Source organism: Haliotis cracherodii, unplaced genomic scaffold (genome assembly GCF_022045235.1).
Source record: "Haliotis cracherodii isolate W230 unplaced genomic scaffold, xgHalCrac1.p SCAF_6, whole genome shotgun sequence".
In the NCBI taxonomy this organism is placed as follows: Eukaryota; Metazoa; Mollusca; class Gastropoda; order Lepetellida; family Haliotidae; genus Haliotis; species Haliotis cracherodii.
The window spans coordinates 1,368,978-1,394,636 of NW_027266319.1; the positions used below are offsets into that span (position 1 = coordinate 1,368,978).

General features: G+C 41.6%; 2 protein-coding genes across 3 annotated transcripts; one reads left to right on the top strand and one right to left on the bottom strand.

The window, feature by feature from the left end:
* Window positions 1-1,355: 1,355 nt before the first annotated feature.
* Window positions 1,356-17,347, bottom strand: LOC139445869 (transcription initiation factor TFIID subunit 3-like). Its single transcript, XM_071227103.1, has 10 exons — window positions 16,863-17,347; window positions 15,346-15,512; window positions 13,851-14,096; window positions 8,933-9,074; window positions 6,344-8,069; window positions 4,792-4,923; window positions 4,351-4,550; window positions 2,514-3,339; window positions 1,960-2,060; window positions 1,356-1,584 (listed from the first exon to the last, which is right to left on the bottom strand). Exons 2-10 carry the CDS (start codon window positions 15,509-15,511, stop codon window positions 1,437-1,439), a joined length of 3,687 nt encoding a protein of 1,228 aa, XP_071083204.1. The 5' UTR covers window position 15,512; window positions 16,863-17,347; the 3' UTR covers window positions 1,356-1,436.
* Window positions 17,348-22,861: 5,514 nt separating this feature from the next.
* Window positions 22,862-24,562, top strand: LOC139445873 (ADP-ribosylation factor-like protein 6). 2 transcript variants are annotated; one of them, XM_071227108.1, is made up of 2 exons: window positions 22,862-22,899; window positions 22,983-24,562. In XM_071227108.1, exon 2 carries the CDS (start codon window positions 23,106-23,108, stop codon window positions 23,676-23,678), a length of 573 nt encoding a protein of 190 aa, XP_071083209.1. In that variant the 5' UTR covers window positions 22,862-22,899; window positions 22,983-23,105; the 3' UTR covers window positions 23,679-24,562. The 2 variants fall into 2 exon arrangements, with proteins under 2 accessions (XP_071083209.1, XP_071083208.1); XM_071227107.1 differs by having other exon boundaries at window positions 22,862-22,885.
* The last annotated feature ends 1,097 nt before the right edge of the window (window positions 24,563-25,659 follow it).

The window sequence follows — 25,659 nt, forward strand, 5'->3', positions numbered from 1 at the left end:
TAGCAATGGGGTACTTGGAACAGATTCTAAATACATGGTTTGGTTTGTTGTTTAACTCTGCACTCAGAAATATTCTAACAATATGACGGCAGTCTGTAAATAATCGAGTCTGGACCAGACAATCCAGTGATTAATATCATGAGCATCGATCTATGCAACTGGGATCGTTGAGATGCATCAACCAAGTCAGCGAGCCTGACCACCCGATCCCGTTAGTCGCCTCTTATTATTTGTAGCAGCCTGCGTCACTTCCAGAAGAGGGAGGACTTGCTCACAGTGCAGTAGTGGATGGTACAGTATTATTATCCCCCACCACGAAGTAGAAGGGGGATATAGGAATTTGTGCGGTCCGTCGGTCACGTTTCGTTTTCCAGAGCAGAACTTAAAAACCACGAGAGATAGCTTAACCAAATTTGGCACATAGATAGGTCCAGTGGTGAATTGGTGCCTTTTCATAGTTTGGGATTTTCCATGGCAATGACTTTGATGTAGACTGAAAATGGTGGTATTGGCGGGGGATATGAGTATTTCATGCTTGTTCTTTATGTATGTCATCACTGGAGTCTTAAAAAAACGGAAGGCATCAAAGACAGCCTTATCGTGTTGAGGTAGTCGACCCAGTATGCAGGATGAGAAGCGATGTACACGAGGGGTCCCAGGTAGGCAGGAACACCTAGGGCACTGCTGGGGATGTGGCTCAGTTGTCAGTGAACAAGTAGCCTAATTTAGAGCTTTAATGGTGCATGTGGACTATGTCTTATTTCAAATATATGATACACAACACTTGCTAAGGACCAAAATAGTCATTTTTAGACAAAGGTGTTCCTTAGCAAATGTTGAGTGGCATAATGAAAGTGTTTTTTATCTCTAGTCCTTCATGACAAAAGGTGAGGTGAAATGGGGTTTAACGTCATGTCCAAGATTACTTCCAAGCAACGTGTGTGTGTGTGTGTCTGTCTCTGTCCCGCTCTCTCTCTCTCTGTGTGTGTGTGTGTCTGTCTGGCTGTCTGGCTGGTTGTACTAGTCTTGACTGATGCCGATATTAATGCTAGCCCATTGAGATGCCATGGTTATATGAATACCTCAGACACAGAATACTGACTCCCAGTCAATCAGCCCTTGCTTAACCCCTCATGCCAAACGCCAGCAGGGTAACATCAAATACCATCTTTTAACATCTTTTGGTATGACACGGCCAGGGATCAAACCCCGGACCTTCCGCTCTACCACAAGACCACGGAGGCATACATCTCCGTCCATCTGTAGGTCACTGACCTGGGCCATGCACAGAAATAACAAAGACGTACCAGCACTTTGACAATTTATCATCAAAGCTTTACAAAGCTACTGTACAGACCACGGTTGAGCAAATAAAATATATACATGATAATTATCTGATAACAAGCAACATTGAGTCCATGTTACTAGAAGCTGCCTTAGATTTTTTTCTTGCGTCCCCTTTTTTTCCCCTTGGGTTTTCCCTCCTTGGTTTTTCCTCCCTTGGGGGCTCGGGCTCTGATCTCCTGACATCGAGGACAGTACCACTCGTCCTCCTTGGGTTCCTCGGTGATGCTCATGCACGTCCTGTAATCACCAACAGATGCTGAGTCAGCACTATCACAAAACATCTAACAAGTCACATGATGAAACTATTTCTTTGTGGGTTGCTATCATTGTACAGTGAAAACTGGACTCTGGCAATACTTGAGATGAATTGATATGGTAAGAAGAGTGTACATGCTGCCACTCATCAATAGAAGCAGCAGCGGGAATATTTATTTCGAGCCCTGTAGTTTAATAGAAAGGAAAATGATACACTGGATAAACAGGGTGCTGATTAAACAGGGTGCTGATAAACGGGGTGCTGATAAAACGGGGTGCTGATAAAGAGGGTTCTGATAAACGGGGTGCTGATTAAACAGGGTGCTGATAAAACAGGGTGCTGATATATGAACTCACCAGTGGTACCAGTCGTCGCATGTGTCGCAGCCGATCATCGGGCTGCCATCGTCCTGCATCTTACACGACGGGCAGATCCACACCTTGTTGCCATCTGCATCCTACAACATCACAGGTCATATGATATGAATTAAGACAACCCACTTAACAAGGGGAGGGATATGAATCAAGACAACCCACTTAACAAGGGGAGGGATATGGATTAAGACAACCCACTTAACAAGGGGAGGGATATGGATTAAGACAACCCACTTAACAAGGGGAGGGATATGAATCAAGACAACCAAAATCACAAGGGGAGGGATATGGATTAAGACAACCCACTTAACAAGGGGAGGGATATGGATTAAGACAACCCACTTAACAAGGGGAGGGATATGGATTAAGACAACCCACTTAACAAGGGGAGGGATATGAATCAAGACAACCCACATCACAAGGGGAGGGATATGGTTCAAGACAACCCGCTTAACAAGGGCAGGGATCCCACACTACAACCAAATGAATGATCCCACACAACAACTCACAAAGAATGATCCCACACAACAACTCACAATGAATGATCCCACAGTTTCCGCCACCACAGTCCTCTGAACAATGGGTCCTGTGATGGGCGTCTCGCTGACGGTCTCCGACGTCACCGACGGAACAGATTTGGTCCTGGGTTTTCCTGCTGCTCTCGTGTCCCCAGCATTCTCCTCCTTGGGCTTTCGACCGCGCTTCCCCTTGGGCGAAGGCTTTGCTTCCCCTTTTCCCTTTGGAGATGATTTAGCTGGTTTGGGTTTAGGCTCAGGATCTTGATCCTTCTCCGACTCCGAGTCAATATCCATCTGAAGCTTGGGGGAGGAGGGAGAGTGCTGGGGAGAGGACTTCACTGAATGAACACGTGGCGGGGAGGGGCTCCGTGGGGGTGGGGGGAAATGTTGAATGGGATGGGGGGACTTCGGTGATGGGGAGCGGGATACTGGGGTTGGAGATTTGTGAATTGGGGAACTCAAAGGTGAACGTACCTTTGGCTCAGGGGAGGGTGTGAGAAGTTTCTCAGGAGTGGGTGACCTCGAGGGAGGAGACGGTGAGGGTAATGGGGGAGGGGGTGATTTGTGGACTGGGGGAGGAGGTGGTGAGGGGGAGGGTGGGGGTGGAGGCGAAGGAGTTGGAGACTTTGGGGGTGGGGTTTTTGGTTTTGGAGGTGAAGGGGGTGGGGATGGAGATCGAGGTGGAGTTTTGATCTTTGGAGGAGGGGGAGGGGATTGGGGTTTGGGGGGTGGCTGTGGGGGCGGGGTAGGAGGTTTAGCTGGAGACATAAAGGCTGGTGATCGTGATGCTGCTCCTAGCTTGGCTTTGGCTTCTAAAGACTCCCGACGAATTGGTTTGATAACTCTGAAAACATGTATGATATAGATGAATGCTCTGCTTGCTTAATAAAAACCTTCAGCAGTTTATTTACCTCAGAAAGAAAATCCATGTAAACTCTCTTGATGTTAAAACAGCAACATCTGAGGTCGTGCGAGGACAGTCATGTTTGGTTTTGATTCATAGCCATGTTTGATTTTGATACATGTGCCAGCATTACGATACAGATTGTAGATTACTTCAAAGACATATATTGTATCCTGCATTTTTCGTGACAAGCGGCAGCCATATATCAGATTTTAATCACTTGAAAAAATTGGTGGCTTTCTGTATTTTTAAGTATATAACAAGTTCATATGAAAAGTTGAGAGACGCCAACGGACAATGACATAAGCCTGCATGGCCCTTCAGGGCAGGTGAGCTAAATATTGCAAAAAAGGAACATATGTATTGTGTCCCTTAAGCAACCAAGCAACACAAATTCCATTATTTAAACAAACCTGAATTATGACCAAAAAAGATTTTTCAATATTGCTGCCACTGAAAATCTGATTAAAACTGGGTTAAGATCAAAGGTGAGACCAAGCCTGTGAAGTTAGTTTCAGCTTCGTTGGTCGGCTGGTTTCTCAGATGATGTTTAGATGACAAATGAGTGAGTGAGTGAGTGAGTTGGGTTTAACGCCGCTTTTAACAGTATTCGAGTTATATCACGGCGTGTCAGCTTAATGTGGGAGGAAATCCCTAAGTGATGCAGGTTTCAGACGTTTACCACTTTGATGAAACCCACGAGCACGGGTATGGCGCTGACAAACCTAGAAACATAATCAGGGCGAACCGGGATTCGAACCCACAATCATGGGTTTCTGGCATGTCCAAGGGACGCAACTCTGCACAGTGAATCGCGATGCCTTAGACGACTGGGCCACCCGTGCCCCCTCAGATGACAAATGAAGCACAACAGAAAAATGGAACACGTCATAAGCTAACTTGACTTTCAGAACAAACATACTAGACAATGTATTTTTGGGTGATACTCACAGTTTGGGGATATCCCGTTTGGGGGACAGTAGGGGCTCCGGCCGTGGGGTCTTAGGAGAATCCAGAACAGTCTCAGTCTTTGGTGAGGCTGTCTTGGTTTCCGTGACGACAGTGCTGGTTGCAGCAGACAGGCCACCAAACTTGATGTTCAGCTTGATGGGAGCCACTGGACCACCAGTGGGTGCACTGCTCGGCACATCCTACACAAGAAACAATCTGCATCAATCGGCCAAATGTAGAATGAAACATTCAATCACTCTGTCTACACATCCACCGTAAGTAAATCTCTTCTAACTTCAATAAACTCTCTTTTATATCTCAACAAGTACACCAAACTTCAATAAACTCTTTCTGATATCTCAACAAGTACACGACTTCCACAAACTCTCGTTGGTATCTCAACAAGTAAACAACTTCAGCTTCTACCGGTGTCCATCCTACCTTGTCCTCCTTGTGGCGGTCCTCCTTCCACCGAGTTTTGTCCCGAGACTTCTCCTTGTCCTTATCTTTGTTCTTCTTCTTCTTCTCTTTGTCTTTTTTCTTCTCCTTCTTCTCCTTTTTGTGATCCTTGTCCTGAAGATATACAAGATGGCATATTTCACATACGTAATATTTATCCTGCAGACATACAAGATGGCTTATTTCACATACATAATATTCATCCTGCAGACATACAAGATGGCATATTTTACATACGTAATATTCATCCTGCAGACATACAAGATGGCATATTTCACATACGTAATCTTCATCTTGCAGACATATAAGAGGGGTTATTTCACATACGCATCATTTATCCTGCAGACATACAAGATGGCTTATTTCACATACGTAATATTCATCCCCCAGACATATAAGATGACATATTTTACATACGTAATATTCATCCCGCAAACATACAAGATGGCTTATTTCACATACGTAATATTCATCCCGCAGACATACAAGACGGCATATTTCACATACGTAATATTCATCCCACAGACATACAAGATGGCTTATTTCAAAATGCTCAATATTCATCCTGCAGACATATAAGATGGCTTATTTCAAAATGGTTAATATTCATCCCGCAGACATACAAGATGGCTTGTTTCATATACGTAATATTCATCCCGCAGACATACAAGATGGCTTATTTCACATGCATAATATTCATCCCCCAGACATACAAGATGGCTTATTTCACAAACATCATTTATCCTGCAGACATACAAGATGGCTAATTTCACATACGTAATATTCATCCTGCAGACATATAACATTGTATAAGATGGCTTATTTCAAAATGGTTAAATTTTCATCCTGCAGACATATAAGATGGCTTATTTCAAAATGGTTCATATTCATCCCGCAGACATACAAGATGGCATATTTCACATACGTAATATTCATTTTGCAGACATATAAGAGGGGTTATTTCACATACGTAATATTCATCCCGCAGACATTCAAGATGGCTTATTTCACATACGTAGTATTCATCCTGCAGACATACAAGATCATGAAGATGGCTTATTTTACATACGTAATATTCATCATGCAGACACACAAGAAGGCTTATTTCACATATGTAATATTCATCCTGCAGACATACAAGATGTTTGTTGTTCAACACTACAAACAGCAATATTCCAGCTACATGGCAGCAGTCGGTATATAATTGAGTCTGGAACAGACAATCCAGTAATTGCCATCTTGAGCATCGATCTACCCAATTGGGATACAATGACATGCATCAACCAAGCCAGCGAGCCTGATTGCCACATCTCTTTAGTCGCCTCTTATTACAAACATAGTCACGTCCTATGGCAAGCATGGGTTGGTGAATACCTATTGTAACCTGGATCTTCATTGGTAAGATACAACATGGCTTATTTCAAAATGGTTAATATACATCCTGCATATACAAGGTGGATAATTTTACATACTTAGTACTTCCGCTACAAGCAGCCAACAGGCTGACCAGAGGGAGTGTTGTTACCATGGTTACCTTGGATCTCTCCTTGTCCTTCTGCTTGTGTTTGAGATCAATCTTGAGAGTCATGAGAGGCGGCTGATCAGTGTCTGTAGGTAGGGGGCGCTCCTCTCGGGGGGCAGGGGGCGGAGGAGGGGGCGCAACAGGTGGGGCAGGGGGTGGAGGAGGGGGCAGGGACATGGGTGTGGGTGGAGGCAAAACTGGAGGATGGGGGGCGCGTTTAGGGGAGGTGCCTGACTTGGGCGTGGTTTTCTTGGGTTGAGGTGGGAACGATGGCGGACTTTCCGGGAAGTCATACACACTGTACTCCTTGGCTGAAAACTTATCTAGCACTGAGGGTTTCTTGTCAGGTTCGAACAAGTCTAGTTTTTCTGTTTTGACTTTCAATTTGTCCTTTAGTTTATCTTTTGTAGAACCCATTTTATCTTTCTTCACCCCTTTTTTCTTTTGTTTTTTTTCTGATTTTTCTTTGACTTTCTTGTTGCCTTGTACCTGTGACAACAGGGGTGGCACTTCCCTAACAGGGGGAGAAAACTCCTCCACCACACGCTTCACCACCTCCTCAACACTAGTGACAGATGGTGGAGCCACCAACTCCGTTTCCTCTGACGACTGTCGTATCACAGAGTCTATACTTTCGTCAATTGACTGAGAGTCTGATTTCTCTTTCTTTTCCTTCTTTTTCTGTTTATCAGAATCTTTACCTGATTTCACTTTGTCTTTCTTTTTCCCTTTCACAATCTTGGGTGACACATCCACTGTCACCTCCTCACTGAAGGTGAAGGTGTCAGGTTTGTCCTTGTGAGATTGGGAGTCTCGGATCACACTTTCAATACTATCGTCAATGAGAGCCAGCCGGGCCAGCCGGGCCTCCTTCGTATTCTTAACACGGACCTCCCCCTCCGCGATTACCAACCGCTGGGGGGAGTCATCACGCGAGTTGTTGGACAACTCTTCCTCTAGGGAGGGTTGGAGTCGTGACGAAGAACCAGTCTCCGTTTTTGACGGGGCTCCGTCTGCACCGACGGACTGCTGTCTAGATTGGGCTTCTGGTTCTGCCCTCGGAGTCTTATCAACAATAACCCGGGATTTCTTTTCTTTGTGCTTGTGTTTAGAATCTGATTTGGTTTTGGGGGATGAAAGTTTGGGTGAGCTAAGTTTGGCTTTCTCTCCTTTGTGCAAGTCTAATTTGGATGAGAGAAGCAAGTCCTTGAGACAACTCTCCCCTTGAGTGCCCGCCACACCCCCACTCGGTCCCCCACTCGGTCCCCCACTGCTGTCACTCTTCTTTAAATTCAGCTTGTCCTTGGATTTCAGCTTGTTCTTGGGTTTTGTGTTCTTCGTCACAAGGGGGGACACCTGTTTGGGGGGCCGGGCCAGCTTCCCCACCTTCGGCGACCGCGGCATCCCCGACGCGGCATCATCCGCTGCCATTTGTTTATACTGCTTCAGCATTTTTTTCTTTGGTGCCACTTTCTCCATACAGTTGTTGGACTTGTTGATGTTATCTGCGCCCCCATCCTGGCGATCACGTTTGTCTGCAAGTTTCGGAAGCTGGTCCTTGTTTTCTCGCCCCTTCTCCTTGTCCTCCTTGAACTGTAGGGCTTGTCTGAACGTGGGCGGAGTGCGGGCGTCGGGCAGCTTGCCCTGCCTGGTCGGGGTGAGCACGCCGCTCGGGTTCATCAGCACGCTCTTCATCTCGTATTGGGAGTGGCCAGCCTCCTCCGGCAGATTCGTCAACCTGGGACAACAACAGTTACCACGGTTACAGTCAGTCACTACAGGGAGTACCATGTATTCCAAAACAAGCGCCTTTAACAAATGTTATATTTGGATAACACATTCTCAGTAAAGTACAGATTCTAGTACTTTTGGGGGTTGAGTCCCATCCAGGATTTAAACCCACACTGCCAGGGTGAGTGGCACTGTAATTATTGCTTTTGGCCATGGGAGCCGTGCCACTTTGCACTTGTCAGAGGGGTACACAAAGTATGTGATCTAGACTACCAGTTTCACGCATGGGACTTTTCAAGACTGTGACCCAGCCTAGGGAAGGTATACGTCAAGTTTAACTAAACATGCATTAATACCTTTTGAGAAAGTATAACAAGCTATGAGACTTTCTATTTTGTGACCTTGGCCTTTGACCTACTTACAGCATTCCCTGTCCATGTGGTATAAGACCTTTGTAGGGCATGCTTTATTAATGCCCATAATCTTTGTGTCATATTCACGAGAAAATGACAATACTGTTGACATTTTACTCAAATGTGACCTTACTTTACTTAGAGATCATTGAGAGCTGTGGTTATCATACTTTGTTTGTTTGTTGTTTAACGCCGCACTCAGCAATATTCCAGTTATATGACGGCGGTCTGTAAATAATCGAGTCTGGACTATACAATCCAGTGATTGACATCATGAGCATCAACCACACAATTGGGATACAATGACATGCATCATTCATTCTCTTCACAACAAGCATAGTCGCCTCTTATGGCAGGCATGGGTTGCTGAAGACCTATTCAACCCGGATCTTCACGGGTTATCGAGACATGTAGAGAGTTGTTACAGCCCTGCCTGCTTGTGGACTGGCTTCCTGACCTGGGTCTCTTTGGTGGGGGTCCCTCGGCAGAGTTGGACAGGGGACGCTTATCAGTGGGGGTGGGGCTGATTGCCAGTGGGGACACAGATTCCTGAGGTAGCTGGCAGGGCGTGGGCAGGGAGGGTTCCTCTTCCACCTCTTCTGGAAAACAAAGAACCACCCATGGATTAGGACAGGGATGTCTTCCAACACAACTTGACACAACCAATCTCATTCAAATCAGATCTTAGTTCTGGCTATCGCTAAACACAGATCTTAGGACATACCATTACGGGTCACGTCAGAATGACCTTTCATCCGACCAATCAAAGCGTCGCTTACCACATCATGAAAGTAATAGTCAGAATGTGTTTTCTAATCATGAAAATGTTAACACGGAGTATTTGAGGAGGAGGCGTTCCCACAGTACATGGGAAGCACGGCCATACAATCTCAACCATACATTAGACATTCCGGAATGTTTGTTTGTTCAGTTTTCAAAATTTTAATCGAGAACTGTGTCAACACAAAGTCGCTAGGTTGAAACGAGTGCCGTAGAGCTTGAGAAAGCTGCTTTCTAATTAGCTGATGTTGACTTCTTGTTAGTCATTTCAGTGGTCAGTCAAAGTTTGCGATAGGTCGTTCTGACGTGACCAGTAGTGGAATGTCCTCACATTTTAGTTTAGCGGCAGCGAGAACTTAGATCTGATTTCAATGAGATTGAAACACAACACACTACACACACATGTGAACTGTACCGTATCTGTGTTAGCGCTGGCTATCGATTGGATCTTAGAGATCAAAAATTTTGATCAATTATCGATAAATATCAGAGAAGTAACTTTCAGCAAACATACAAATATCACAAAGACAAACCATCATATTTCACATTATTAGTGAGTAGAGACACATTTATGCATCGGTTGCTTTGCTTTTGTCCTCAGCAATGGACAAAAACAAATCTGCTTCAGTAAATAGAAACTTTTTCATCAAAATAGTTTACTTAAGATATTATCGTTGACGCAGTTTTCATATCGAAGATAATTCTGATTATCAATCATTTTAGCCAGCCCTAATATATGGCTGTGTATAAAGTCTATCCATACTTGGGTATTCAGTCTATCTATGTCTGTGTATATAGTCTATCTATGGCTGTGTCTATCCATGTCTGTGTATACAGTCTATCTATGGCTGTGTCTATAGTCTATCCATGACTGTGTATACAGTCTATCTATGGCTGTGTATATAGTCTATCCATGGCTGTGTATATAGTGTATCTATGGCTGTGTCTATAGTCTATCCATGACTGTGTCTATAGTCTATCCATGGCTGTGTATATAGTCTATCTATGGCTGTGTCTATAGTCTATCCATGGCTGTGTCTATAGTCTATCCATGACTGTGTCTATAGTCTATCCATGGCTGTGTATAAAGTCTATCCATGGCTGTGTGTATAGTCTATCCATGGCTGTGTATAAAGTCTATCCATGGCTGTGTATAAAGTCTATCCATGGCTGTGTATATAGTCTATCCATGGCTGTGTATATATAGTCTATCCATGGCTGTGTATATATAGTCTATCCATGGCTGTGTATATATAGTCTATCCATGGCTGTGTATATAGTCTATCCATGACTGTGTCTATAGTCTATCCATGACTGTGTGTATAGTCTATCCATGGCTGTGTATACAGTCTATCTATGACTATGTCTATCCATGACTGTGTATACAGTCTATCTATGACTATGTCTATCCATGACTGTGTATACAGTCTATCTATGACTATGTCTATCCATGACTGTGTATACAGTCTATCTATGACTATGTCTATCCATGGCTGTGTATACAGTCTATCCATGACTATGTCTATCCATGACTGTGTATACAGTCTATCTATGGCTGTGTATATAGTCTATCCATGGCTGTGTATATAGTGTATCTATGGCTGTGTCTATAGTCTATCCATGACTGTGTCTATAGTCTATCCATGGCTGTGTATATAGTCTATCTATGGCTGTGTCTATAGTCTATCCATGGCTGTGTCTATAGTCTATCCATGACTGTGTCTATAGTCTATCCATGGCTGTGTATAAAGTCTATCCATGGCTGTGTGTATAGTCTATCCATGGCTGTGTATAAAGTCTATCCATGGCTGTGTATAAAGTCTATCCATGGCTGTGTATATAGTCTATCCATGGCTGTGTATATATAGTCTATCCATGACTGTGTCTATAGTCTATCCATGGCTGTGTATAAAGTCTATCCATGGCTGTGTATACAGTCTATCCATGACTGTGTATATAGTCTATCCATGGCTGTGTCTATAGTCTATCCATGGCTGTGTCTATAGTCTATCCATGACTGTGTATATAGTCTATCCATGGCTGTGTATAAAGTCTATCCATGGCTGTGTGTATAGTCTATCCATGGCTGTGTATATAGTCTATCCATGGCTGTGTCTATAGTATATCCATGACTGTGTCTATAGTCTATCCATGGCTGTGTATAAAGTCTATCCATGGCTGTGTATATAGTCTATCCATGGCTGTGTATATATAGTCTATCCATGACTGTGTCTATAGTCTATCCATGGCTGTGTATAAAGTCTATCCATGGCTGTGTATACAGTCTATCCATGACTGTGTATATAGTCTATCCATGGCTGTGTATACAGTCTATCTATGGCTGTGTATATAGTCTATCCATGACTGTGTATATAGTCTATCCATGGCTGTGTATATAGTCTATCCATGGCTGTGTATATAGTCTATCCATGGCTGTGTATATAGTCTATCCATGGCTGTGTATATAGTCTATCCATGACTGTGTATATAGTCTATCCATGGCTGTGTATATATAGTCTATCCATGGCTGTGTATATATAGTCTATCCATGGCTGTGTATATATAGTCTATCCATGGCTGTGTATATAGTCTATCCATGACTGTGTCTATAGTCTATCCATGACTGTGTGTATAGTCTATCCATGGCTGTGTATACAGTCTATCTATGACTATGTCTATCCATGACTGTGTATACAGTCTATCTATGACTATGTCTATCCATGACTGTGTATACAGTCTATCTATGACTATGTCTATCCATGACTGTGTATACAGTCTATCTATGACTATGTCTATCCATGGCTGTGTATACAGTCTATCTATGACTATGTCTATCCATGGCTGTGTATACAGTCTATCCATGACTATGTCTATCCATGACTGTGTATACAGTCTATCTATGACTATGTCTATCCATGACTGTGTATACAGTCTATCAATGACTGTGTATACAGTCTATCTATGTCTGTGTCTATCCATGACTGTGTATACAGTCTATCCATGACTGTGTATACAGTCTATCCATGACTATGTCTATCCATGACTGTGTATACAGTCTATCCATGACTATGTCTATCCATGACTGTGTATACAGTCTATCCATGACTGTGTATACAGTCTATCCATGGCTGTGTATATAGTGTATCTATGGCTGTGTCTATAGTCTATCCATGGCTGTGTATATATAGTCTATCCATGGCTGTGTATATATAGTCTATCCATGGCTGTGTATACAGTCTATCCATGACTGTGTATATAGTCTATCCATGACTGTGTATATAGTCTATCTATGACTGTGTATACAGTCTATCCATGGCTGTGTATATAGTCTATCCATGGCTGTGTATATAGTCTATCCATGGCTGTGTATACAGTCTATCTATGGCTGTGTATATAGTCTATCAATGACTGTGTATAAAGTCTATCTATGGCTGTGTCTACAGTCTATCCATGGCTGTGTATATAGTCTATCCATGACTGTGTATATAGTCTATCCATGGCTGTGTATATAGTCTATCCATGGCTGTGTATATAGTCTATCCATGGCTGTGTCTATAGTCTATCCATGGCTGTGTATATAGTCTATCCATGACTGTGTATATAGTCTATCCATGGCTGTGTATATATAGTCTATCCATGGCTGTGTATATATAGTCTATCCATGGCTGTGTATATAGTGTATCCATGGCTGTGTATACAGTCTATCCATGACTGTGTATATAGTCTATCCATGGCTGTGTATATAGTCTATCCATGACTGTGTATATAGTCTATCCATGACTGTGTATATAGTCTATCCATGGCTGTGTATATATAGTCTATCCATGACTGTGTATATAGTCTATCCATGGCTGTGTATATATAGTCTATCCATGACTGTGTATATAGTCTATCCATGGCTGTGTATATAGTCTATCCATGACTGTGTATATAGTCTATCCATGACTGTGTGTATAGTCTATCCATGGCTGTGTATATAGTCTATCCATGACTGTGTATATATAGTCTATCCATGACTGTGTATATAGTCTATCCATGGCTGTGTATATATAGTCTATCCATGGCTGTGTATATAGTCTATCCATGACTGTGTATATAGTCTATCCATGACTGTGTGTATAGTCTATCCATGACTGTGTATATAGTCTATCCATGACTGTGCCTATAGTCTATCCATGGCTGTGTATATATAGTCTATCCATGGCTGTGTATAGTCTATCCATGACTGTGCCTATAGTCTATCCATGGCTGTGTATATAGTCTATCCATGACTGTGCCTATAGTCTATCCATGACTGTGTATATAGTCTATCCATGACTGTGTATATAGTCTATCCATGGCTGTGTATATAGTCTATCCATGACTGTGTATATAGTCTATCCATGGCTGTGTACATAGTCTATCCATGACTGTGTATATAGTCTATCCATGACTGTGTATATAGTCTATCTATGACTGTGTATATATAGTCTATCCATGACTGTATATATAGTCTATCCATGGCTGTGTATATAGTCTATCCATGGCTGTGTATATAGTCTATCCATGACTGTGTGTATAGTCTATCCATGACTGTGCCTATAGCCTAGTCTTACCCTCCATTCCTGGGTACATATAGGGGAGGTGGTCATGTACATGCTCTTCTCGATGTTGCAGTAACTCCCGACTTCGTGGATTAGGGAATCCGAGGTTATTACGTTTCCGGGCCGGAAATGACACCACCTCTCGTGCAAACGCCACTGGCTCAACATGGCGGATGTAGTCCTCGAGTTCTCCCAGCTGAATACCATAGTGGCGGAATGTCAAGGCCAGATCATCCAGATTTGGCTCCGTTCTCCCAACTGCAACACAAGCAAACCCGTGTAACCATGGCAACACTGATCATGAGCACACGTGAGATATTTCTTGGTTATCACCACGAGACCTGTGAGAGCCCTGTGTCACTTCACGGGTGTCCTTCTACCAGTGTCCAAAATAACTGCCTGCCCACCTGCCCGTGACTTGTAACTTTTTTGTCAGGCTGCATGAAATTTTCCTCCACCTGCACGACTGTCTCACAGCTAATTTTAAGCCAACTTACGTATCCTTGTAGGTTCCCCAGTAATTGTGTGCATTATTTCAACTGAATCAAGACGCACTTTGTCTCTCATTTTTTGCAATTTTTCAATACATATAATGTCTGAATGCGGGCAGGTAACTCTGGAGATGGACGGGCAACATTTATGGGACACCTGCCCGACTGTCTTGTTGGTGTGTAAAATTATCTCAAACACTGCCTCCCACATCACGTCTACTCACAGTGATGTAACTGAAATACAGAAGTGAAACTGAACTGACACGGAAAACTCCCCATTACCATGACAACCACTGTGATAACCGTGAATACACAAATATTTCATCCTGAAGAATCAGCTCCTAACATGCATACAGAGGCACTCTGAATACCCCATCACACGTCAAGTTCAAGCATCCATAGATTAGGACCCATATAATGTCATCTTTTCAGGTTAACAATTTGGAAACAGAATGCCACAATACATGGCTTTACTCATGGTACCATGACAATCTCTGAATAGCACCAATACATGGCTTTACTCATGAAAATACCATGACAACATTGTCACATAATCATTGGTCCATTGCATGTAAAATGTTCCCACAAATAGTGCACATGATAAATCACTGATAATCACTATTTTATTAAATTGGATTCTTAACATTATGTTATTTAACTTATGGTTAAGAAATTCTAATTTAGCTGTGGTTACATATCTCTCACAACTATTCAAGAAATGAAAAGAACTTAACAGTGCACAGGTCTTTGAAAGGCATTTAGATGTGTGCATACTCAATTGCGTCCTCTACAGTGTATTTCAATTAAGACTTGTTATCAATGAAATACAGGTAATGTCTACAAAGCCAGAAAGTTGATAGTTATATCAATTAACATGAATTGGGAATTTTTTAATTCCAATTTGGCATTTGCAGCAGGCTTATGGCCAAATATCGGCGGCCTCTCAGGTCCAGATACATCCTGCATGGACTATTTAGACAGGGGCTGACTGAATCTCATCCCCTCTATGCACTTACACTGCTCCGAGTAGCGGTGAGATATCTTGCCAAGGTCTATAAGATAGCGCTCTAAGACATCAGTGAGCAACTCAAGGGGAGACGACTGTGTGGCATTCCATCCTAGATTCTGACACAGCTGAGCTATGCAGATTCGCAGCATTCTGCGACAATACTCAGTAGCCATCCTGAAAAGTAAATTGTTTACACAGATTATTTACATGATTTCAGTTTGCCATATTCATGCAAAACCAAACAGTTACGCAAACCATAACTTTCCATAAACATGTTCCAAGGATTTATCTAGGGACTCCAAAGTAAGGCAAGCAAACAGGGACACAATTGCAATACTGTTGAAAATTTGATCCTTTTAATGTTCTTATTTTCATAAATTCTGAGGAACTGGGAAATAATTCATTCAAATTGGGAATTTTTACTATCCTCTGCAGCAGACTTGGGGCTGAATATCTGCCTCTGAGCAGGTCTAGATAAATCCCTGTGTTCATACTCTTGTTCATAGTGCTGTCACTTGTTTATTAAAAAGCACTGACCAGTAGAGTTGTGACTTTGTGATGACAGAATTCTGAATGTTACACTTCTGTAACACTATACTAGACCATGTAGACTACACTGTCTGTAAACATGTCACGTCAAGCTTAAATTTCACTCAGTAATTACTTGAAGATCCACAACCAAACCTTTTGCACTAACTCATTAATTACAAGAATCATTATCCACATAGCTATATCAATATGGGAAATATGTGGATTCATGCATATGCAGGACATTACGGACATTGATAGAATCTCATTCATGAAATGTCTTCTAAAATTGGCAAAATGAAACGGAAGTACACACGATTGGACAGATGTTTCATTTACTCTTTCCAACAATATGGTTGTTTTTCACTTTACACATTTTAGTAGATATTTTTTTGGCACATGCATCCTCGGAGCTGCATCCTCATAGCATGTCACATGCATCCTCAGAGCTGCACCCTTACAGCATGTTCATGGGTGTGATTCAGTAATGTAATCTAAGAAACTGTTGTGGTTAGCAATGGCACACAGTCCTGGCTTGTGTGTGTGTGCGTGTGTAGGGGGTATATAGTCCTGATTGTGTGTGTGTGTGTGGGGGGGGGGGGGGGGGGGGGGGTATATAGTCCTGATTGTGGGTTGTGTGTGTGTGTGTGTGTGATGTGAAGGGGGTATTTAGTCCTGATTGTGGGTTGGCTTGGGCTGGGGTGTGCACTAACTCATAGCAAAACATGTTATCGACCAGCATAAGTTCTATGCCATGCTTGTGTGATCAAGTGTCAGCAATTATTACCTGTTCATGTAACTACATACCAGACTAAGCGCTAACTCTTGTGACAGTTTGTCTTATCATCCATGAAACTGCAGACAAGGGGACACTAATAACATATCAATGTCTGGTGTTGGCCTCCATTGTCATGAGTGTACATAGCGGCATTGTGTACAGTGCTGCCAACAGTGTCAGCAACAAGAGTAGGTCAGTGTTATCTACATGTTGACTACCTGCTAGTGTGGCCAGCTGGACTGTGTCATGTGAGGCGATGATTGGCGAGTCCTCCGTCCAGTCCTATCATCCAGTAACACTTGATCCATGCTCGCGGGAGTATACTGACCGTCTACAAGACATTGCACACTCTCGTCCTTCACCTCGTCTTAACGATGTGCAATAAATTGCAAATATTTAAGCTAAAGAATTACTGAAATTGGGTCATGCACGTGTGATCGATGGCCAATCAGTATTGTTCGCTGAGCCGGTATCATTCTGGTGTCCACACAACGATCTGCCAATGTCCAAAAGTTCAAGGACAGGAAATAAAAACCCCATCCACGGGTTTGTCAGGCAGTAAACAGCAACAGTCATCAGCCACCAGACGACACGGATATTCAAGATATCAAAAGCCTATGTGCAAAAGTGTGTAACGTAGTACAATACTATACAAAAGCGGCTAAATTGGTGTCAAATGCGCCTTCTATCACAACAATCTTGACCGACTTTTCCCAACAGAGTTAGTTCCCTTCCCGAAATGTTATTTTCAATACAACTAACTAAATATTTACCGGCTTCTGTTGGATTCAACAAAACACGCATAAATCTTAAGCCAGGATTCATTTAAACAAAGAACAAATACAAACGTGAACTTCCTTTCAGGATCACCCGAAAACCTTTGAATATTTTGCAGAGTAGAATTTCAAACTGAGAATCGGCAGGCTTAGACAAGATGAATTTAACGTATTTATAAACTTTAACATTTTGTTCATGAGGCGAATTTTGGCGCGAAACACCCGAACCACATAAACGGGTTGAACAGCTGAATCACACGGACATTCCTAGATGCGTGACATTTTTACTAGCGATTATTTTCCTTCAAACGAAACTTTTATATACCAATTTGATAGAGTCAGACTTTGGAGCGAAGACGGCACCACACATGCAAGTAGACACTTCAAGAAAACTTGGAAGAAACACACTAACTGTACAACAAACTCATTTGGTTAAAAGAATTAATCTTTTTTAAAAGTAACATTTGCTCATTGCTTTGTGGGTTATTTGCATTTATTTAGCACGCTAACTTTGGATCGGAAAATGTACCAAAGCTTATCTTGCACAACATTGTCACACGACATCCTGGCACAACATTGTCACACGACATCCTGGGACAACATTGTCACACAACATCATGGCACAACATTATCACGCAACATCCTGGGACAACATTGTCACACAACATCCTGGCACAACATTGTCACACAACATCCTGGCACAACATTGTCACACAACATCCTGGCATTACATTGTCACACGACATCCTGGGACAACATTGTCACACAACATCCTGGCACAACATTGTCACACAACATCCTGGCACAACATTGTCACACGACATCCTGGGACAACATTGTCACACAACATCCTGGCACAACATTGTCACACAACATCCTGGCACAACATTGTCACAAAATCCGCATCTTCACACAACATTTTCATTAAAAGAATCCTGCCACATAATTCCCACACAGACCCTCACACTGATCCATATAGCCAGTATCCCGCCACAATTCATCACGATGTCGCTACATAAAATATCCGCACATCTGTCCTGAGATTCGAACCACGAACTTTCCTTTGTCGGATGTCTTGTTCACGTGACCACTGAGGTGCCCTCCCAGCTTATAAGGATGACACGTGACTCCACGTCTCGCTTTAAAGGAGATCTATGGAATCAAAACGTCCTGATAATGTCAAAAAGTTATACAAAGTACATATTTACACCATAGTCATATATGATTTCATCACAAACTGAACTAACTAGCGTGGCCGTCAAACTTGTGATAAACAGTTGCCACAAATAAAATGCTGACGGCGACATAAAATAATATTCATTCACTGAAACTTAGAGGCACTTTGCCAGGATCTCAACGAGAGACCAAATATTTAAAAATGTATCATGTGATTATTCGGGTTAATTCGATTTAATTCGGTTTCGCAGCAGCTACTCTGTATGGATGTGGAAGTTGGCCAATGGATGGAGAAGACGCAACTCTGCAGAGTCATTTGTAAGTAAGTGAGTACACAGTCCACGTCATACTTCATCAACTGTCTTGGCTTGCTCAGTGAAAACGGCCACAGACCCAAGACAAAAGGACCAAAGACCCACAGACCCAAGACAAAACGTCCACAGACCCAAGACAAAACGTCCACAGACCCAAGGCAAAACGACCAAAGACCCACAGACCCAAGACAAAACGTCCACAGACCCAAGGCAAAACGTCCACAGACCCAAGGCAAAACGTCCACAGACCCAAGGCAAAACGACCAAAGACCCAAGACAAAACGGCCACATCAAAAAGTCAAAACGACCACAGACCAAAGACAAACGACCACAGACCTACAAGACAAAAAGACCACATCAAAAGTCAAAATGGCCACATGGAAAAGTATAACTGTAGATCACAACTTGTGTTACTTTGCTGTATTTATTTAATTAATTCAAACGATTTAAAATAAACTTTGATCATTGAATGAAACCGCTGTGTGTCTTGGGCGGTCGGGTAGCCTTGTGGTTAAAGCGTTCGCTCGTCACACCGAAGACCCGGGTTCGATTCCCGACATGGGTGCAATGTGTGAAGCCCATTTCTGATGTCCCCCGCCGTGATATTGCTGGAATATTGCTTAAAGCGGCGTAAAACCATACCCACTCACTGTGTGTGTTGTCTTTACTAAATATTTGTAATACACATTGCGCTGATGGGTTTAAACTAGGGGTCAGGACGAAGATAGTCTGATTGTTTGTCTGGTAATTAGGAGGAGTAATTGAGTGATTTTACATGTAATTAAACTTGTTAGAGGTTCAAGCCTCCCAAGTTGAGACGACTTCACGTGGGCAAGGTGAGACTATACAGATCGATATATCGAACTTCAGCTGGAATGTTAGATCAGAGGTTCAGTTTTATGGCCTCTGGTTAGACTAACGCTCAGTATCTGAAAATATATTCTTTTGATAGAAACAAACAACTACATTGAACTTATTTAAGTGGCATGTCGACGTTGTCATTGATATACAACTGCTTTATTACAATGGATGCGACGTTTCGCGAACACCGTCATCAAGCAAGTGACGTGTGGACATGTGAAGTGGGAAGGTTATATACATGTGGATGAATGATGTTTATACAAAGAAGAATGATGATAGATTGATGAATTGTTTGAGGATAACAACTTCTTTATTTACTGTAAAGGTGACGTTTCGGAATAGATCCTTATACCGTTGTCAAGCCTTGCCGAAACATCGCCTTTATAGTAAATAAAGAAGTTGTTATTCTTAAAATGTGACTACTTTGATAGACTGGTGTTTACACAATAGATAAGTATATAGTTGGAGTATGAAGCCAGATGATGTACATATAAATGGGGTTAACAAGGCGTTATAGTAAAACAATACAGTGATTGTTACTCATCCAGATGTATATAACCCCCTACTTCTCATTTCTGTACATCACTTGCTTCATGGCGGTGTTAGCATCTTCACCGACACGTCGCAGTCATTGTAATATGTGTTTGTTTGTTGTTTAACGCCGCACTCAGTAATACTCCAGCTATATGACGGCGGTCTGTAATTAATCGAATCTGGAACAGATAATCCACTGATTGACGTCATGAACATCGATCTACGCAATTGGGAAACAATGACATGCATCAACCGAGTCAGCGAGCCTGACAACCCGATCCCGTTGGTCTACGACAAGCGTAGTCGCCTTTCACGGCAAGCATGGGTTGCTGAAGACCTATTTTAACACGGATCTTCACGAGTCTATTGGGATCTTAACACTCACCCGGCGCGCCCAAGTGCTCAGGATCTCATTAGGGATTGTTGACCATTGCTCAGTCAGCATGCTGAGTGTTGTTAGAGAAAATTGGCAGTGAATGCTTTATCCTATTTGTTTTAATCCTTTCACCATCTCAAAAATCTTCTCTTACCTTTTTACTGGTATAAAACTTTATAAGAAAAAGAACTAAAAAAATAGACGCTACTTGTAAATGCCTACACTGCACCCAACAAGAAACCACAGAACACGTGCCCATCCACTGCCCACACTCCAAAACTCACTAAACCCCAAACTCGAATTAACTTTAGGGACAATATTAAACCCTCAAAACAACACATCCAACTTTAAAGTTCTAGGCAAATACTTAAACCAAACAGATCTAATCAATCGCATTTAAAAAATTAAAAAACAACAACAAAAAACCCCTCCAAATAAGCAAATAAACTAACCAAAACAAAACCCCTAAACTCAAACTCAAACCCCACCTCCCTCAGGCTCTCCACCTGCTGGCATACATTCCAAATCTCCGATTTCAAAATTCCTATATAAGCAATCCCTAAAAGCCCCAAATCGGAATGCCAATTATTTACGCCCCTTTCGGCTAATACACTAAATGGCCTGGTCGGCCCGTGTTCGACATACGCTGTTAGTCGGAAAGCGCACGTTACATCCCCAACCTCAGTTAGTAATGGTATTGTGCATTCTATGTAAAAAAGATAAGAGTTGAGTTTATCTGTGGCAGGCTCTATATAGTACATGTAGCTGGTGACATTTTGAGTAAACTTGACAAATGATGAGGTATTTTGATATTCATATTATTAAAATACCTCAAATTGTAAATAAAACTGTGATATAAATTATATTATTTTTTATATTTAATGTGGGGAAAAGTTCATGTTGGGTATTGTCTAAGTTGGAAATCGTCCTGTGGGGAAATGTACTACACTCGTAAAAAAAGATGAAATCTTTTGAAGACCTCAGGGGCACACAAAAAACAACCAAACCAAAACAAACTTTAAACGACCACCATCCGTATCCCACATTTGGAATTTTAGAAAGTGTGATAAAGTTGTTTTTACATGTGCAAAATGTCTAACGTATGAACGACCGACTTCTAATAAATAAAAGCCACAAACCCCTTTCCATAGTCAATAGAAATCTATGCTAAAAGCAAAGTCGATTGTACGATTCCGACTATATCTTGAGCATGTGTTTATGAATCACTATCAAATAGTGATGATACCAGGTGTTTTCCAAATTGTGAGCGTATCGTGCTCCATCTGTGGCACCCGTCAAAATAGGGAATTGCATCGGACATTATTTCAGTCACTGATGTGTCAAATTTGGAGTGTCCTCTACATGTCTACAGAAAAAAAACTTTTTGAAAGCTTTACCGAGGCCTCAAATGTTATAGCCTTGAAAAAACATCTTCTGGGCAAGAGTCGTATGGCGCTCCTTGAAATCTTGGTAGAAAGGGCATGCTCGATTGTATCTCAAAAGTAGTGAAATGTAAACACCAACGGCTGGAGCTGCTGGAATATTGCTCGACATGAAGGGAAGGTTGACTATTGGAAAGTTGAAGTCATCCCTCTTGTCATACAGTCTTGTGGAGAGTGCTTTGTTTTCCAAAGGTTCAAATCTGAATGTTGCAGTGACAATTAAAATGAAATCAGACAATTCTGATCGTGCTGCTCAAAGGAAGTTGTGCTTGTATCCTGATGCATAAAGATATTTGTTATGAAATGAATAAAGACCTGAAACATGCAAGGTATTCTTATATATTTATATAGTCGCCACTTTTGGTTTGTGGCCTTTTTTACTTTTAGTGTGCCCGTTTTGGCCAGTGTGTTTGTGGCCCTTTCAACTGACCAGAAACAAAAGATTTTTTATGACATCTGCCTTGAGTGAAGGAAAAATAATCGTAAGAGAAAAAGACAGCAATAGACCTGCAACAGTTCTCATCTCTTCTAAATTCCATTTGGTGTAACACCATTTTCCATTTATTCCCACGAAAGGAAAAAGAAATTATCATAAGCTCATCTCTACCACCCCTGCTCCTTTGCCATTTCGTAAACAGAAGCGTGTGCATGCCATATATATATACAATGTGTTGGACGAAAGTAGTACTTCAATACTTTCTGCGCATGATCGGAAACGACAGGTGCTTGTGGGACATATTTATGACGCCGGCTTCAGGCAAGGTACCAGTGTTATTGTATGTCGTTGTCATCATTCATGAAATCGTCCCCAGGTTGTCGGTCCCGTGTACAATAATCGGATGTAACTACTTTGTTTCAGGAGTTTGATATTGCCACATGTGAATGAGCTGCTGACATTCTCGCACGGCGGAGACTTTGGGAGACCTTGGCAACCTCAACACATCCACCTTGTGTTGTAAACACATTCAACAGTAGACTCGACATGGGGTTCTTTGATAGACTTGCCCAACTACTTGGACTGAAAAAGAAGGAGGCTAATGTACTTGTCGTTGGACTGGACAACTGTGGTAAGACAACAATAATCAATCAGTTGAAACCTGCGGACGCTCAAAACACACACGACATCGTGCCAACAGTCGGATTCAATGTAGAAAAACTGAAGAACAAGAGTCTGCAGTTTACTATATTTGACATGTCAGGGCAGGGTCGCTACCGGAACCTTTGGGAACACTACTACAAAGAATGCCATGGTATTATCTTTGTTATTGACAGTGCAGATAAACTGAGGATGGTGGTTGCTAAGGACGAACTGGATGTACTGCTTCAGCATCAAGATATCCGAAACCGCCGAATACCTGTGCTCTTTTTTGCCAACAAGATGGACCTGAGAGATGCTGTGTCAAGCGTGAAGTGTTCAAGCTTGATGGGTCTGTTGACTATCAGAGATAAACCATGGCATATATGTGCCAGCAATGCCCTCACAGGGGAGGGCCTGCATGAAGGTGTTGAGTGGTTGACAGACCAGATTAAAGACTTAGTTATTGGAAAGAAATGATCACTGCTACCAGTATTAATGAGTACTGTGCATTGTAGGGACAATTTGTACATCAGATAGACATAGCTACCATGGTTACAACTTGTATATCAGTTGCTGTTCTCAGCGAATCCAATGTTATCGCATTCTTTCCAAGGCATTCAACTTTCTATATGCCAGAACTTTTTTCAGGTTATAGCTAAAACGTCACCGATTGGCGAAAACGTCACCATGCCTCAGGCGAAATCGGCTACCATTGCCTGGCGAACATGGCGCCCTATTTTGTTTTTCCCTTGGTAAAATAAATGAAATTATACTTACATGGTTGCTTGCAAACACCAATAATTGTGAAATGTTAAAACAAGTTTACATTAGAAATTAGCCTCTATTGCAACTATATTCCAACATAGCCTATACGCAACACAACTTATCGTGAAAACATAACATGCCTTGAAGTAAAATAAATGAAATTAAACTCACATCGTCTCTTACAAACACCAATAAAAGTGAAATGTTAAAACAAGTTGACGTGAGGAATTACTACACCAACATTGTCCAATATTCCAATTTACTCGCCGACTCTGATTGGGAGGTGCTCACTTACTGTGAAAACATTATATGCTTTGAAGTAAAATAAATGAAATTAAACTCACATCGTCTCTTACAAACACCAATAATTGTGAAAAGTTCAAACAAGTTTACATTAGAAATTAGCCCCCTGAGTCGGCTACTATCACAATGTTTGGTGGTACATGGGCCGATATTGTAAACTGTGATGAAGATGAAAACTGTGAAGAAGTGTGTATATATCATGATATATGTGAATTTATGTAGTTATCTGTGAAAAACTGGAAAATAGGAAGTAGATCAAATAATATGTAACAAATAAAATAAATTAGCTATACTACTACCATGACTACATAAATCGTTCTTATCGTTATTAAAAATAGAGGTGCCTTTTTCGCCAGAGAAATCGGTGACGTTTTGTTAATGTAACAACTTAATGTAAGTTTTACAACCATTTGTTCTTTGCATTCTCTCACCATTCCTTGATGTTTAATCAAAGTTTGTTGAAACTCTGTAGTGAAGAATATGTATAATGGAAATGTATAATATTATAATTACAATGTTTTAGGAATCTCAATATGTTAAACAAATCTGTTTTAAAATCAATATTAATGGCACTATACATAATTAGTGTTAAACTGTATCCTGACAATGTGAATATGTGAAGACACTTTTACGTGTTTTTAGCTCACCTGACTCAAAGTCAATGAACTTTGGTCATGGTGTGTTTGTCCTCATTGTCCATCGTAAGCATCTCCTCAGAAACTACTGGACCAGTGAAACTAAAACTTCACATACTTGTTCCCACTAATGATGAAACCATCTGTTTTTCCAAAGGTAATCATTTGGTCCTATTTTGACATTTTAAACTGTTGACTACATATCCAGGTGAGCTATAGTGAAACTGTGGCAATATTTATTTAGATGTTAAGTGGTTAGATTTCCCAAGGAGATGTTTCTGCATTGTTTGCTTGGCTATTTTAGTTCCACCTAATCAATTACCTTATCAGATAGAAACTACCTGTTTTGTCCCACTGGTCCTTATGATGATAACATATAGCAGTTGTTATAGCAAAACCCTCAATAATGCCAAATGTTTACCAGTCCTCATGATATCTTAACTATTGGGCAGTTTGGCAGGTACTATAGGAATTGTAACAATTGCTGATCCTGCATGACGTGACATTATATTGTCACTCTGATAGTCAGCTATTGAAAAAGAACATTATGAAATTAGTGTCTTTTTGAATTTATACTGAAAATCAAGTTAGGTTAGCAAATAGGGTAGCAATAAAGCTGGAAGGTGAGTACCTGTTGACTCACACTGATGACTCTTGTTAAGTCCTACAAGTGTTTGAGGTAACACCAACAGAATTGATTGTTTAATGATTTGCTTACTACTTGAGAATGTCTGCATATTTCTCACATTGTTGAA